The 17,796-nt window shown below is 34.7% G+C and overlaps 1 protein-coding gene across 1 annotated transcript; it reads right to left on the bottom strand.

Moving 5' to 3' along the window:
- Nucleotides 1-137: 137 nt before the first annotated feature.
- Nucleotides 138-12,373, bottom strand: LOC132098137 (B-cell linker protein-like). Its single transcript, XM_059504294.1, has 19 exons — nucleotides 11,709-12,373; nucleotides 10,791-10,822; nucleotides 10,663-10,697; nucleotides 9,255-9,292; nucleotides 8,786-8,876; nucleotides 8,614-8,708; nucleotides 8,461-8,518; nucleotides 7,806-7,898; nucleotides 7,678-7,706; nucleotides 7,544-7,592; nucleotides 7,384-7,459; nucleotides 6,338-6,368; nucleotides 6,220-6,253; nucleotides 6,040-6,133; nucleotides 4,276-4,307; nucleotides 4,117-4,148; nucleotides 3,942-4,025; nucleotides 1,542-1,700; nucleotides 138-286 (listed from the first exon to the last, which is right to left on the bottom strand). The coding sequence occupies exons 1-19, from the start codon at nucleotides 11,865-11,867 to the stop codon at nucleotides 170-172; spliced, it is 1,338 nt and encodes a 445-aa protein (XP_059360277.1). The 5' UTR covers nucleotides 11,868-12,373; the 3' UTR covers nucleotides 138-169.
- Nucleotides 12,374-17,796: the final 5,423 nt, after the last annotated feature.

Genomic DNA, 17,796 nt, shown 5'->3' with positions numbered 1-17,796 from the left:
ACACTACATAGTCACCAAATAATCCAAAATCCCCAAACATGAAATGCACTGAACACAAGACATACTATGAACATCAGACTGCATTACAAACATGATGTAATAAATAATTTAGGCAGAGTATGAGTGTGTTTGTGTGATTTGAGGGTCAGTATCAAACGGGGCGAGAGCGTTACGGTTTTACGGGGTGTGAGAGGAGAGTGCTGTGTTTAGCTTGACTCTTACGATCGATCAGGAGGAGGGGGTTCTTCATGTGATGAGAGATCATCTCCTGCAAACTGCTGAAGAGCTGCAAAACACACACAGATCATCATCAGAACTATAGCAATGAGCAATATCTACGGTCATGCTGCAGTATTACTCTGACATTAGATTTCAGTAACTTTTGAAAATGCAAATACATACAAATACACACAATTATTTATTATTTACGAATATATTTTTATTGCTGACATTTTGAATCATTTTGTGTGTACATATAAAACCATTATATGTATACACACACACAAATGTCAAAAATGATTCAGTAAATGTGACCCTGGACCACAAAACCAGTCTTAAGTGTCAATTTTTAAAAGCAGTCTTGAGTCTCTGGGGCATATTTGTAGAAACAGACAATGTCTTTGATGTCAAAAATCATTAGGATATTAAGAAAAGATCATGTTCCATGAAGATATTTTGTAAATGTAATACTGTAAATATCAAAACTTCATTTTTGATTAGTAATATGCATTGCTAAGAATTAATCTGAACAACTTTAGAGATGATTTTCTCAATATTTTGATTTTTTTTGCACTTTCAGATTCCAGAATTTAAAATAGTTGTATCTCGACCAAATATTGTCCGATCATAACAAACCATAAATCAATGGAAAGATGATTTGTTCTGCTTTCAGATGATGTATAAATCTCAATTTCGAAAAATTTACACTTAAGACTGATTTTGTGGTCCAGGGTCACACACACACACACACACACACACCAATACATACATGTATAAAAAAAACTACAAAATTACAAAAAATAAACTAAAATAAAAAGTCAAAATCCAAATGATTATTTTATGATTATTAGAACTCAAAGTGATTTGCTTTAATGTGATATTATTTAGAAAATAGATGTTAGACCCAAAAAACAAAAAAAAATCCCTAAGGTGTTTCAAAAAGTATTTCCAGACTTTGCCAGAAAGCATCAAATCCTCCAGCTGTAATGAGGGAAGAGAATCTGCGGTCACAGACTGAGCCTGAGCCAAAACACAAGCATTTCTACAATCCCTCTGAAGCACCATTTAATTAAATGATACATTTAAACAATTATTTGACGTATGTTTAAAGTGCTTTAAGTTGAGGCTAAACATTAGGGAATGGCGCTGGCAACATGAAGGTAATGAGTTCGATTCCCAGGGAACACATGAATTAAAAAAAAAAAAGAATGCATTGTATGTCGCTTTAGATAAAAGCGTTTGCATAAATGTAAATGTGAACTCATGCACCGCTGCACAAAGACACTCGACCGTTGTCACACATAACACAGATCTTCCTCTACCTCTTCTGTCTTCTTGCCCTCTTTTCCGAGCACGTACTGTTGCAAATCCTCCAGGAAGCGCACAGGGATGTTGTACACGTTCTGCCGGTAAAACACGACCAGCGTGAAGGGCTGACGGTCGTTCTGAGAACTGCTGTATCTGACCAGAAACGTGCCGTCCTGAAACACACACACATGACAAATATACTGTACATGGTCCCAAACCAGTCAATGTTAACTATATGTGCTACATTTTTAAGAATAAATGCAATTTTGTTATTTTACATTTAGCAGACACTTTTATCCAAAGCGACTTACTAATGAGGACATAGAAGCATTTAAAAATTAACAAAGGAGCACTATGCAAATGCTGTGATAAATATTTAAAGAGTTAGTTCAACCAGATAGCAAATTTATGTAATTAATAACTTACCCTCATGTTGTTTCAAACCCGTAAGACCTCCGTTTATCTTTGGGACACAGTTTAAGAAATTTTAGATTTAGTCCGAGAGCTCTCAGTCCCTCCATTGAAACTGTGTGTACGGTCTACTGTCCATGTCCAGAAAGGTAAGAAAAACATCATCAAAGTAGTTCATGTGACATCAGAGGCTCAGTTAGAATATTTTGAAGCATCGAAAATACATTTTGGTCCAAAAATAGCAAAAACTAAGACTTTATTCAGCATTGTCTTCTCTTCTGTGTCTGTTGTGAGAGAGTTAAAAACAAATCAGTCTGGATATCCGGTTCACGAACGAATCATTCAGTTCACCAAATCGAACTGAATCGTTTTAAACGGTTTGCGTCTCCAATACGCATTAATCCACAAATGACTTAAACTGTTAACTTTTTTAATGTGGCTGACACTCCCTCTGAGTTCAAACAAACCAATATCCCGGAGTAATTCATTTACTCAAACAGTACACTGACTGAACTGCTGTGAAGAGAGAACTGAAGATGAACACCGAGCCGAGCCAGATAATGAACAACAGACTGACTCATTCACGAGTCAAGAACCGTTTCTGTCAGACGTGTCCGATTCGAGAATCGAGGAGCTGATGATACTGCACATGTTTGGTTCAGTGTGAAGCAAACCGACACACAGAGTGTCTGAACCGAACTGATTCTTTTGGTGATTGATTCTGAACTGATTCTGTGCTAATGTTATGAGCGCGGGTAAACCGAAGGCTTGAATCAAGGGCAATCATCGCAAATGACGCCATTATACGTCGAGCGCAAAAGAACCGGTGAACCGTTTTCTTCCACAGGTTTATTGAATCGAACTGTCCGAGAGAACTACTGGTGATCCGAAAACCGATGCAACCGGTTCTTCACTCGTGGACGAGTCATTATCTGGCTCGGCTTGGTGTTCATCTCTCTCTTCACAGCAGTTCAGTCAGTGTACTGTTTGAGTAAATGAATTACTCCGGGATATTGGTTTGTTTGAACTCAGAGGAAGTGTCAGCCACATTAAAAAAGTTAACAGCTTAAGTCATTTGTGGATTAATGCGTATTAGAGATGCGAACCATTTAAAACGAATCAGTTCGATTTGGTGAACTGAATGATTCGTTCGCGAACCGGATATCCAGACTGCTTTGTTTTGAACTGTCTCTTACAACAGACACGGAAGAGAAGACAATGCTGATTAAAGTCTTTGTTTTTGCTATTTTTGGACCAAAATGTATTTTCGATGCTTCAGAATATTCTAACTGACCCTCTGATGTCACATGGACTACTTTGATGATGTTTTTCTTACCTTTCTGGACATGGACAGTAGACCGTACACACAGCTTCAATGGAGGGACTGAGAGCTCTCGGACTAAATCTAAAATATCTTAAACTGTGTTCTGAAGATGAACGGAGGTTTTACAGGTTTGAAACAACATCAAGGTAAGTTATTAATTACATAAATTTGCTATCTGGGTGAACTAACCCTTTAATATGAATAAATTTAAATATTTTTTTTATTTGACTGCTTTGTTTAGGAACAGTATACCTCAACAGAACATCCCAATTTAGATTATAAACATGAAGCTTTCAAATTAAATTCATTGTTTTTATTAATTATTTTATACTATATTTAGAAGCTTAATCTCAGAACAATACGAGTCAAATGAACATTCCCAGGATAAACATGCCAAAATAAAAATCTCACACAAACAGAGATTTTATGTCATTTTACCTTAGATTTCATTTTATTTTTTATTTTATTGCCTAATTTTAGAAAAGCGTAACTGAATTCAGAAGATAAACATGCAGCACTCAAATAAAATTTAAATATTTATATTTCATTTATTTTACATTTAATTATCATATTTTTATTATTTTATTTTACTGCTTAGTATCCGAACAATATGACTGAATGCAACTTTTAAATGCAGCATTTAAATAAAATGTAAATATTAGTATTTAAATAGACACACCTTGTTAACCCTGAGCACGGTTTCCTCCGCAGTCTTACGTTCACAGACTCCAGCAAACCACTCTTTGTCCTGTAGCCCCGCCCCCTGATCGTGATCAAAACCGTCAGCCAATCAGTGACAGAATACAGACAATTTGTCACCAATCACAAACACTGATTCTGTCTGAAGTGTTTACCTGCGCGACTGACTTTGCTCCAAAAGAAAGTGCTGTGTGATGAAAGAACGAGATGATTCTTATCATTGTTATCATGTGACATACAATAACAGTTAGTTACATCGAAAGATTATGGTTTTTGAGAGAATAACAAAAAATGTAAATAACAGATGTGCTCACCTGTGCTGTCCAGAGATGGAGGAGGAGGAGGACTGGAAAAACAACATATTTACTGCATTTGAGTTTGTCAGCAGATGGGAAAATATGCTTATACTGTACATAAGTTTGGTCTCGTTTAACAATTAATGTAAGTAAAAACCTGTAGATTGAATTATAACAAACATTGTACAAAAAGTAAAGACGCAAAAATGAAAAGAAAAAAATTGTCTTGCATAAAGAAAGCAATGCAACTTTATTTTCATGGCAATTAAGCCCTTACTGACCACAAATATTAATTAAATATTCAATTAAATTTTTTATGACCAATACAGGATTATTACTGTTAACTAAAACCATAAAACATTGTTACTTGAAATAAAATGAATATTTACTAAAATAAAGGGTAAAAAAAAACATTTATTGATTTTACTCAAGCACTAAAATAACGCAAACTAATTAAAATTTTGTAATTTTATTTACACACAAATCCAAGAATTGCAATGCACACACAAAATGCTAAATGCACATCTCTTGCAAAATGAAGCATTGCATTCAAAATATCACAAACACATCTCAAAAACAAACTTTTGCAAACACCTTTGCCATAATATCAATTCCTGTTAGATTTTTGTATTGCAAAGAGAATTGTGTTTTGTGTTTTGCAGAAAGTGTTTTATGAAACTGAAACGGAGTCAGAGGTCAAGAATTAGTGTTGGTTTTGCAGATTTGGTGTGTGCTTCTGCTGTTTGTGTGAGATTTTAGAAATTGTGTGAAAATATTTTGTGTAACCAGTAGGAAAAAAACCCTAGTAACAACAAAAAACCTAGCAAAATTACTAAAACTTTAACTGAAATTAAACAACATCTAATAATAGTATATCAATGATGCTAAAATAACACTAAAAATCGTCCATATTTTTTTTTATTATTATTAAATAAAAAGCCATGTAACAAATACAACCGTGAGCTATACTAACATTTTTACTTTACAATTTAAACATAATTTCTGCTTAATTTCTGCTTTACAGTGGACTACCAAGAATCGGCTTTGAATGTTGGAGACATTTGCATGAAAATAATATCATTATGCAAATAATATTACTGTACCCAAAATAGGCTTCGGAATAATGTGCATCTTATATTTCAACACAAAAAATAATTATAAAAAACATTTGCATAAAGAAAGCAACATGACTGTTTGCCCAGCTTAAAGCTTAAATTGCTAAACATTTAAATTAAATTAAAATCTCAAAAGAAAATAAAGAATTAAATCTAAATATTAACAAAAACTTTAAAGTGATACAAAAAAAAGCTAGAAAAATTATCTGTCATTTAGTTTTATTAATTCAGCACAAATAAAAAGCAATGCAACGAACACAACAATGAGCTTTACTCACGTTGTCCTAATTTTTTAAATATTTACATTACATTTATGCATTTAGAAGACGCTTTTATCCAAATCGACTTACAGTGCATTCAGGATATCATTTTTTTTTTCCAGTATGTGTGTTCCCTGGGAATCAAACCCACAACCTTTAACGCTAATGAAATGCTCTACCACTGAGCCACAGGAACTACTAGAAAATAACTAAATATTGTGGGATTTTTCACATTACATCAATTAAAAATCAGTGGACTACAGAGAAATAGCTGAAAGGCTGAGTATATTTTCTTGAAATTAATGTCACAATGCAATCCTAAAAAAACCTAAAACGTGCTTCGAATTCGTTATTTTCTCTTTTGACTTTAAGCTGTTTCTAAAGAGGTGAAGGCTTCACAGACTCACCTGGGTTTGGGCTCTTTGGGGAGGATGATGGGAGTAACTGGTTTGCTGTTTAGTGCGTGTGGAAGCGTGGCACGTTTTATTTCTGGCGGCAGAACTAAACGATCAAAGAAGACGTCAAATGAAGCAGTACAAGAGGGTTTATATCCTCATGCATGAGTTAAAACAGAACAACTCTCTAACCTTTGTTAACAGTGTCACCGATCAAGACCGAACTCTGAGGAAACGGACAAATTAATCAGTTCCTTCAGGAGACGAACACTGTAATGAATGCATGAATGTGTGTCCAACTAGTACTTACAGATTTGGCTCTGGGAACCGGAGGCTTCATTCTATAAGACAAGAAGAAATGGTATTAACTATTATTATTCTTATATAATTATTCTGGTTTCTAGATGTGACTTTGGTTGCTCCTTTACATTTTGCATTTGTGTGATGCTACACTAAAGTTATGGGTTCAATTCGTAGGGAACACTTATAATGCAATACTGATGAATATAAATGCATATCTAATGCACTGTAAGTTGTTTAAGATAAAATTGGCTAAATGCATGCAAGGTGATGCTAAAAACAGCAAGCAAAATATCTAATTATCGAATACCATAATTTAACATGAGTCTGTAATAAATTAATTTAGGCCAGCGTTATTTTCAGGATCATTTAGATATTTTAATATTTGGAATTTTTAGGTAATTGTTATATAGTTAATTATTACTTATTTATAATTTTACACTAGTATCAAATATTATATTCATGGATAATATAAAAAAAAAAATAAGATTTAATACTAATATGTAAAGTGAACTGTATGCAATAATTTAATACATAAAACAACTACATACAATTTTTCAAATTAATATTTGATTAAATATAAAAAATCTAGTTTTCAAAATGCCCATTAAATGTAAAAAATATATTTTAAATTTTAGTTAATTATTATTTATTTACAATTAAACTCAATATCAGCATCAAAGGCTTTATCTATTGCTCAAAACTCAAATATGATTTAAAATAGTCGTAATACTTCAGTGAATTGTATTTAATACTTAAACAATATTATTATTTTCACAAGCAAATAAAATAAATACTTTATAAATAAATGTAAAAATAAAATCAAAAATTACTAAAATTTTCAAATTGATAATTTTATTGTGTTTGTCTTTTTTTTAATATTATATCTATAGTTTTTAATACATTTTTATTTTAGTTTTAGATGCACAAATGCTGGTTTGCCAACTAGCTGAATATCACATTTTATTTCAAGTAACACAAATCTTTATTTATGTATTTTTTAAATATGGTTTTATTTTTATTTTATGATAATAACCCTGATTTAGACAAGCATACATTGGTGGAGGCCGGTCTCGTCCTACAGTTTTAGGAGGCAATGGCATACGAGCCAGGCTTCGGGGAGCAGGAGGTTCTGGAAAAGATCAAATAATGAATGACAAATGATATTCAAGTCACTTTATCGTTTTATAAAGGTATAAATACATGGAGCACTGACCTGCTACAGGTTCTAGATAGGTATCATCATCATCATCATCATCATCATCCTGACAGAAACAAATAAATTGAAATTACCATATCTGCTACTTTTTTTTATTTTCAGTATCATTTTGGATGCTCAGTCATGTTTACCTGCCCTTCATTTGGGTCCAGGTAAACATCTGGAAGGACAGAGAGTACAGTAACTAAACATGCTGTGTGTCATCAAACAATACTGTAGTATCCGATATTAATATCTGTGAACATAGTGTTGAAGTGACCTTCGTCTTGCTGAGGAGCCGGTGGGGGTCTCATCGGGGGTCTCTTAGGTGGGGCTTTTTTACCCGGTTTATCTCTACGTATTACCTCAGGAGCTAGAAAATATTTAGTTAAAGAGTTTAATTGTAGATTAAGCCATCCATTTCTCTCTTAAGTATACTACCGTGCAAAACTTGAATTAAATTAATACTTAAACTCAGCAAGGATGCATTAAATTGTTTAAAAGTACCAGCGAAGACGTTTATAATGCAACAAATGGTTTCTATTTTTAATAAATGCTGGAGGTTTTTTTCAACGTTTTATTAATCAGAGGTTCCTGAAAAATAAAATGCATCACATTTTCCATAAAATATTAATTGGCAAAAGTCACCATTATTTATGTAGCACTTTTCAACCAATCAGAAATGTGCAAAAAACTTCAAATCAGCACATTAGAATGATTTCTGAAAACACTGAAGACTGGAGAAATTACGCTGGAAATTCAGCTGGGCATCACTGAAATAAATTATAATTTAACAGATATTCACATAGAAAACAGTGCTTTTAAATTATAATAATATTTTGCAATATTACCGTTCCTTAATCCTTGATCTTGCATCAATAAACTGATTATTTCTTTTCATAATTTATGAGATTGTTTTTTTTTCAGAGACTCACGTTTGCTGTCATTGGGGTCGATGTAAAAGTCTTCTGGGTCGTGAGACGGCTCTGGCTTCTAGAAGCGAAAGAAACACACAGCTGAATCTAAAAGCAACACAAGCCTCTTCTGTGAAATAAAGTCCTAATAAAGGCTAAATTTAGATGTTTTACCATGCTTTTCCCTGTCGGGGGGATCTTGGCCGGCCGTGGCGGCAGTGCTGCCTGTCTTTTGGGAATAACAGGGTTCGGATTTCGATCCGTATAACCTGAGAAAAACAAACACTACATTACACACTAAGATGGATAGATGGATAGATGGATAGATAGATGGATGGATAGATACCCAGGTAAACATTCTCTACTTGGCGCGGTTGGACTTTAATGGTGGGATGTTCACATGGTGGAGCTTCATACGTATCACTATCTTCTTCATCCTGAAAATAGTTGAGATTGATCAGATGTGTATAAAAGAAGCTCACATGCATCCTTAATTGGGTCACAAGAGGTAAACAGTCATATGCAATGTCATGTGTTATTAATTATGGTTCAGGTTCGCCATTTAAAGGGCAAGAGGAACATTGTTTATTACTGACGATCCTTTAAATATTTTGGCCGGTTCTGTGAAAATGCTGATGTGGGATTGAGTTTCTAATACTAATAAACTGTTGACCTCTCAGCTGTTATCTATTAGTACAGTAAGGGAAGTGATACTGTACCTCCTGGAGACACAACAGGAAGTATGAATGTTCCCACACCTTTTTTAACTTTGTACGCCTATGTGTTTAGACAAGTGATGTTTACACAATACTTACAAACTCCCCTTCTGGCCAGCCATAATCAGAACTGTTATCTACAAAGAAATGAAGAGTTGAATTGAGATCACAAGAAATATGAAACAAAGAAAGCACTACAGATCAATGATATGTTGCGTTTAATATTAGCTACACCTGAAGGTCAGTACATATTTTTGTGCTTTACTGCGGTTGACAAATCTATTACTAAAATATTACGAGATAAAATGTATTTAAATTAACTTAGGATGAATGATTCTTCGAATGCAACAACAATAACGGAGATATACATCACATTAACGGTGATAAATAAATAAATAAATAAATAAATAAATAAGAGCTCTGAAAAATCGCCACTTCAAGTAGTCTAACTTCTTGCGACAACAACAGCATAAGCATTAAACCGTAAAACAATAACATTAACACAGGAACGTGTATTATTTATTAGTGCCGCGGTGCATGTAGGGAACTTGAGTTCTTCAAGAACGGAACATGCATTCGACAGAAACGAGCGAAAGCTACAGAAATGCAAAGACACAGTTAAGCAAAAGCTCGTGTTTCGATTATTTGCGTCTTTGGTGCTCTTGCTGTTTACAGGTAAAGCACTTTGTGTTAACAGGACGAGAAACAATGTGACGATGACGAAAATTAGCGCGCTGCGTGAAGACGGCGTCCAACGCCAACGCCATATTTGATGCACCTGCTTTGGGATTTGTTTGGCTTCCGAAACCTTTTTCTGAGCACAAAACTTACTGTAGAGTGTAGACAAAAACTTAGTATAAGTAATAGTATTGAAAGTTGTGAAATCAGTTGATGTAGGAGGACAGCGTGTGTGCTAATGTAAATACTGTAAGTCGATCCCTCATTTTCATCTGCGCGCCTAATTTGACTAACCAGCTTTTCTAAATTATTTGTTTTTATGTGTGTTTGTACATTTCTAAAACACGAGAGGTGTTGTTTATAGGCCGTATTTATAGTATTTATTTACATTTTAATTAGTTACTCATATTTTACAGATTGCTTTTAGCTGATTTTCACTGCTATTTAAACTTGTTTTTGCTTTATAATATATAATTTAGAAAAGCTGGTTAGTCAAATTAGGCGCGCAGATGAAAATGAGGGATCGACTTACAGTATTTACATTAGCACAATGTTAATGTTAAATTTCTGCCAAACATGTATTATTCTTATATGCACAGTTGATATAACCTCATATTAATTTTAGAAGCTACACAGTTTTTGTACTTTTAATAATTTGTGTATTAAATATTTAAACTGCAGTATGCTAAAAGGTTTTTAAAACTGAAATAGCACAAATTACAATAGTCACAAATTATCCCAAATTTTAACCTAAAATCCTAATGTTTGTTCTATAGATGTTTTAATATTTTTGTTTTTACACAGGTAAGGGATTTTGTCATCAAAGCACCTGTTCTCCTGGGTGGAGCTGGTGGTCCGCTATGTCTGTATAGAAGAAAAATAACATTAATTAGACAGTTATGCAAGAATTAGAAAATAAAAATGTAATGTTTGATGAAAAATGAGTTAAGTACTTACAGTAGAGATGGTTTAAACTTCTCAAAGAAACTCTAAAATAAAGAAAACATCATTTTGTGAGCAGTACAGCTTCTCTTTGGATGACCAAAACAGAACACACTTAAAGTCTAACAAGAACAATATGCATCGATCTTTGCTTGCTGGTTATTAAAAGATTATGTAAATGTATGTGGATGGAGAGTGTAGAAATACTATAGGACGATGGAGCATTTCACTATATGTCATATTATAAATATAAATAATATTTAATTTTTCAACACTTTGTCACATGACTGCTTATCTTGATTAGAAATACACATCGCAGAATACTGTAGGTCATTGTTATTCACTTCTTTTTTGTTGCTACACTTCCATCAGAGGGAAAACACAGCAGATAACTATTTAATTCATAAAAGCAATACTTTAAAGATGTACAAACAGGTTTAGTAATGTTTTGACTGAAGGTAAAGACACAAATAATAAAAAAGTGTAAATAAAAACAAATTAAATGAAAAAAGTGCAAAAACAAGTATATATTGACAGCACAAAACAAAATAATGTCGTAACTTGAATGACTATACAAGAGGAAGCTGAAAGCTTCCGGTTTTTATCAGATAGCTGGTTCAAATGCATCAGATGGAGAACAATGTGGCGTTTATTCACTGCGAATGAGGAGCTGAAACATTTAAAGTAGTTAAAGTAGAAAAGCAGAAATTAAAAAGTAAAAACGATCTAACCTTTCTTAGATAATTCCAGGTAATAAATGACACTGGTGTTTTGATTTTGCCACTTCAAATCATGATTACGTTTATGTTTCTTATATAAAACAGCGTTTGTAGCACCTAAAACCAACTCGGATGCCAATAACATGTTAATTTAATCTTCAAATGTATTCCTAAATGTCTAACATACAACTAAATAGAAATAACTGTACTTTACCATGATACATGAGGTGCTCAGTTCATCAGGAAGCTCTCTGCTGTCTGGTTTGGATGCAAATCTATATCTGTCTCCTAGAACTTTGAATGTGAGTCCAGTAAGTAGCGTGCTGGAGGTGTGTGTGTGTGTGTGTGAGAGAGAGAGAGAGAGTATTTGCATAGCAGGTGGATGATTTAGCAGGTAGCTGATTATCCCTGTTAATAAACAGAAAGACCTTCAACTGGCTCTGAGTTTATTAAAGTACTTTGTTCTCTATCGTTTGATGTTTAAAAGCATCTGACCACAGACAGCGAAAGAAGAAGTGTTATCAAGCCTTTCAGAGGAAGGAAGGGACACGAGAGACAACATCACAGCAGCGCATCTGTGAACATCTCCAAACCCTGGTGATTAGTTCCTGAGCTCAACCTGATGATGGCAGTGTGAACACACTGAATACCCTCATGATCTACTGACCTTCACACACACAAACAAACCATTAATTGGTCCAGTTTGTAAAGTTCTCACATTATTTTATTAATACAGAAAACAGCAGTTTGTGTTTAAAAGTTCTGTAGCTATTCAACTGTTGGTTTTACTTTTGATGAAGCAAGTAAAACACGATTGATGTAGCTTACAAAAATATACTGTAAATGTGTACTTTATCACTTTCTGAAAACATCTGATCACAATTATTTTACTAAACCAGTGTGTGCAGCTCATATAACTTCTTTGTAATGCTTTGAAACAGATTTGTCTTAAAGATACGAATAAATGATAACGTCTTACATATTTGGAATACATAAATGGCCAAAATTATAAGGTTATCAATTTTTTTTTTATTATTCATGTAAAGTTATAATTATAATTAGTTTTAAAATCCATTTTTTATTTGTAAGGTCAGCTTTAAATTTACTAGGTTTAAGAGTTTGGGGTTGGTAAGAGATTTAATGATTTTGAAAAAAAGTATCTTATTGGTCACCAAGGCTATATTTATTTGATTAGAAATATAGTAAAAATAGTTAATTATTATTAAACTTTAAAAGAACCATTTTCTATTCGAATACATTTCAAGAAGTAATTTATTCCTGTAATGCAAAGCTGAATTTTCCATCATCATTCCTCCAGTCTTCAGTGTCACATCTATAGAAATCATTCTAATATAGTGATTTACTGCTCAAGAAACATTTCTGATTATTATCAATGTTGAAAACAGTTTAATAATATTGTGGAGACTGTGATACTTTTCCAGGATTTTTTTTTATAATAAAAGTTTCAAAACAACAGCATAAATCTGAAATAGAAATCATTTGTAATTTTAGAAATGTCTTTACTGGCACTTTTGATCAATTGAATGCATCGTTTCTGAATAACGGTATTAATTTATTTAGAAAATAAAGTCTTAACTGACCCCAATTTTTTTAAATATAGTGTATATTATAGTGAAATGCAAGAAAATGTTGCATAAATTTGAATTCTGAATATTCCTATCTGTTCAAACTTCAAAGAGCAAGATAATCAATAAAGAATATCAAAGTTCACTCTTTTTGTAATTCAAAGCTATTAAGCCACTTTGAAAAAAATAACATGAGTAAAAACAAATAATTTTCATGTAATATTTATGATGTTTTTATTTTTCATTTTAGAGTTCAACTCTTTCATTAAATGTAAATTTTGGGCTCCAGTCAAGAAGTCGCACGGTTTTGGCATTAACACTGTATTTCAATTTGACACACTGAATCTGTAGGATGGCTCGCGCTGTTTTACTCATCGGATATCTGCACGCCACAATCAGCTGCTTAACCACAGGTAACATTCACAGCGCACTGTAATGTGTCAGATTTTGATATAGATTTATTAAAGAGTTAGTATGGGATTAGAATCCCGCCAACTGTATTGCAGTCACAGATCGAGAAATAATAAGCATAAATGAAATAATTTTACAAAAATATTTTTTTTTAAAATAACAAACAGCACAGTCATGGATTACACAAAACTGAAACATGAATTCAAAATTTTCCAAATCGCAAACAAAATCAGGTTTCCTGGGGCCCGTTTCACTAAGGAGGTTCAACCAACTCGGAGTTTAAACTTGAACTCTGAGTTGTGAAACTGTGAGTTTTCGGTTAAAGAACAGCTGAAATTAGTTTAATCAACTCTAAATTGACTGACTCTGAGTAGACTCCCCATAGACTCCCCATGTTAAAATTCCCAACTTTAAAGCAGAAAAAAACATGTTTACAGCCTGGTTCAAAAAATGATTTTGGTCTAAATAGCTAATTTTGCCCTTCATGACAACTGTTAGGGGGGTGAATTTTTTTAAAACTCATCCGTTTAAATTATATTAAGACTTAAAATTCTGCATAATTAAGGGCGTTGTCACTTGAGTGACAGGTGGATTGCCGCTGCTGACAATGCCGTCGCGCTAGGTGGGCGTGGCTTCAGCAATCAGCTCCCGCCTTTTTTGCCCATTTTCGATTATCCGGGAGAGTCGCGCGGTGACCATAGACTGTATAAAAACATGGACGTAGTGTCCGTGACGTCACCCGTAGACTCCTGAAGTGTGTTTTTGAAGCCTAAAGTGTGTAGAGCGGGCCGTCGCCATCTTGGCAGCGCGTCACCGCGCGACTCTCCCGGACAATCAAAAATGGGCAAAAAGGCGGGAGCTAGTTGCTGTAGCCACACCCACCTAGCACGACGGCAGTGTCAGCAGCGGCAATCCACCTGTCACTCAAGTGGCTACGCCCTTAATTATGCAGAACTTTAAGTCTTAATATAATTTAAACGGATGAGTTATAAAAAAAATCACCCCCTCACAGTTGTCATGAAGGGCAAAATTAGCTATTTAGACCAAAATAATTTTTTGAACCAGGCTGTAAACATGTTTTTTCCTGCTGTAAAGTTGGGCATTTTAACATGGGGAGTCTATGGAACTGACTCCCTTTTGCAGCCAGCCTCAAGCGGCCAGTCGATGAATTGCAGTTTTAGTCACTTCCTTATTGGCCTCACGAGAGAGAGCGGGAGGTTGGCGCTCGGCGGTGACGCGCTGCCAAGATGGCGATGGCCCGCTCTGCACACTTTGCGCTTCAAAACCGCTATTGAGGAGTCTATGGGTGATGTCACGGACACTACGTCCATATTTTTTTACAGTCTATGGTCTGCATATTTCAGACTCGATACAAATATAATTCTTCTCAGTGTTATAATATCACAGGTGAAAACTGGCATAACGTTAAATTAAGGAACTAATAGCTAATCATTTTATGGTATCTCATGGGCAAAAAAATTATATAAAAAAAATATTAATAATAATATTTTAAGTGCATTTTTCTTATTTTACAAATGATCTGCCAATAGAGTAAGAAAAATAAGGCAGTGACTATTTACACTAAGTGGAATTAACATACTTTCTTAGCGATAGATCATATTTACAGTAGGCTAAGTGCAAGTAGCTCTAGATGCTATTTACAGAAAAAAAATGTACAGTGAAAATCCTGATATATTCTATTTACCATGTAAAAGTAGCAGTTATTTGCAACAGACTAAGTGTAAATAATAATTAGATTCTAGTTATACTTTATACTGGCAGATACATTTGCACCTCAGTATTGTTATACATTAACAGGATGCAATAATAACAGATTGTAAATGATTATATTTATTACAATTATAAATAGTTGTATCATTATTAAACACTCGTTAGGCAATTTACTTCTACTTTAAGAACATTTTATTCATTTTTATTGAAAAATTCTAATGTGACGTGATGGGAAAAGTGAGAAGAACAAGCTCTGCAAAAGCCGGACTCTAACCCAATCAATCGCGTTACAAGCAAGTTTTCCGTGCCCATAACATTACTGCCTACACTATTGAAGCCGTTATTCACATGTGTCGTATTTAACCTTATGTGTCGATGGAGGGCGGAGCTACAGTAGATTTGCACTTAGTAATAGAGACTCCGAATAATCTTGTTTTCCATTTGCATTAAGATTATTTTTATTACCACACTGGCATATAATTTTACTTAAGTAAAATGCACTTAATTTAGATTCCCCAGGAAACAAGACTAATTATCTTATATCATTTTCTTATATAGAAAATAAATCTTTATTTTAATTTATATATATATATATATATATATATATATATATATATATATATATATATATATATTTGTATAAAAACATTGTACAAACATTGTATAAAAACATACTCAGAGTTTTCACTTAACCTCCTTTGTGAAACAGGCCCCTGCTCATGTTATTTTTTGTGTGTGCTTGTGGTTTTTTCCCCTTTGCTCGTTTCCTAGTTCTGCGCTTGCGTTTCTAAAAGTTGCAGTTTGAGTTTCATGTAAATCAGGGCAGGCTTCAGCGTCACCATTGGCCCACAAGTTCTAGATTGACAGCTGCTCCTCTAGCCAATCAGTCCAAGGGGGAGTTGACGTTACTCCAATGCGACTCGTGGCTGCCATAAATATTTTGTTAGTGGGTGACAGAAACATTGTCTTTGTGTATTATGATATTTTCTGCAAGCGCTATGTAGTCCGAGTAGGCCGATATCTAGCCTGTTAACCCGTGTCTTGTTAGTTTGGTTTAGTGAGCAATACTTTATATTTTAGGCAGTTGGGCTGCACGATAAATCACACGCGATATTTAATTTATCTTGTCAGTAAAGCCGGTTGTGTAATCAGCGGTAAACCTCCATCACCTGCGCGCTTTCACATGGAGCATTCAAGTAGGGATAGCTGCAGCCTGGAGCAATGGGCGTGCCAGATGCTCTCCTCCTGTTTGCTTTAATGTGGCTGGTGAAGGACAGATCGTTTACGGCTGGTCTATGTGGTAATACAGTAGCCTACATCGGGCAGGACATCCAAAAGCCCACCTATTATTCATAGACCTCAAATATAGCTTTTTATCTAAAAGATGTATGTAGTAATAACTTTACATGGCCGCTCAATCTAATGTTAACCTACAGAAATGTGCGCGGTCTATTACCGTGTGTGTGGACATAGAACAGCAGCGCGCTCACAGCAGGACAGATGGAGGCACCAGTCCTCCCACTTGCTCTTAAAATACTCCGACATTTTTGGTCATACAGATAAAAGTAATAAATCTTTCTAATCCGCATACGATTATTTGTGTGCACTCAGAATAACAACGAAACGAAACAACGAAAATTTTCACTGTAACTGAAGGATTCCGGCTGAAAAATATAAATAAATACAACATGGGAGTGGGAGAGAACGTGAGTCATTCCGGGAAATGGGACGGGATTTCCTAATTCCCCCCAGTTTTTTTTTTTTCGTGGGATTGGGACTGGACGGGATTTTTTTTTTTGCGGGAGGAGGATGGGAGAGATTTGAAAATCCACTCCCGTGTTACCGTCACCCTCTACTTCACACACCTGCCTTTTACTGTCTATGCTCTGAAGTCGCGATCTGACTCGAACGACTTAAATGATTCGCAAACCCGCTCTGAAGTCGCGATCTGACTCAAACGACTCAAATGATTCGCGAGCCCGCTCTGAAGTCGCGATCTGATTAAAATTACTCAAATGATTCGTGAACCCGCTCTGAAGTCGCGATCTGACTCAGACGACTCAAATGATACGCGAACCCGCTCTGAAGTCGCGATCTGACTCAAACAACTCAAATGATTCACGAACCCGCTCTGAAGTCCCGATCTGACTCAAACGATTCAAATGATTCGCGAGCCCGCTCTGAAGTCCCGATCTGACTCAAACGACTCAAATGATTCGCGAGCCCGCTCTGAAGTCGCGATCTGACACAAATGACTCAAATTATTTGCAAGCCCACTCTGAAGTCCCGATCTTACTCAAATGACTTAAAGATTCGCGAAGCCACTCTTAAGATGCGATCTGACTCAAATGATTCGCGAATCCGATCAGAAGTCGCGATCTGACTAAAATGACTCAAATAATTCGCGAACCTGCTCTGAAGTCGCAATACTCTTGTGATCTGCAAACACTGCCCACTGCTGGAGTTTATGATTATTAAGTGCCCGCTGTTCATCAAAAGCCCTATTCGGATGGGACTAGTTTTCAGGGGGTCGTTAGAGAAATATGTGTTTCACAGACGTACTTGGTGATTTTA

Source organism: Carassius carassius, chromosome 21 (assembly GCF_963082965.1).
Source record: "Carassius carassius chromosome 21, fCarCar2.1, whole genome shotgun sequence".
Taxonomy (NCBI): Eukaryota; Metazoa; Chordata; class Actinopteri; order Cypriniformes; family Cyprinidae; genus Carassius; species Carassius carassius.
This window is presented reverse-complemented; position numbering and strand designations above follow the sequence as displayed.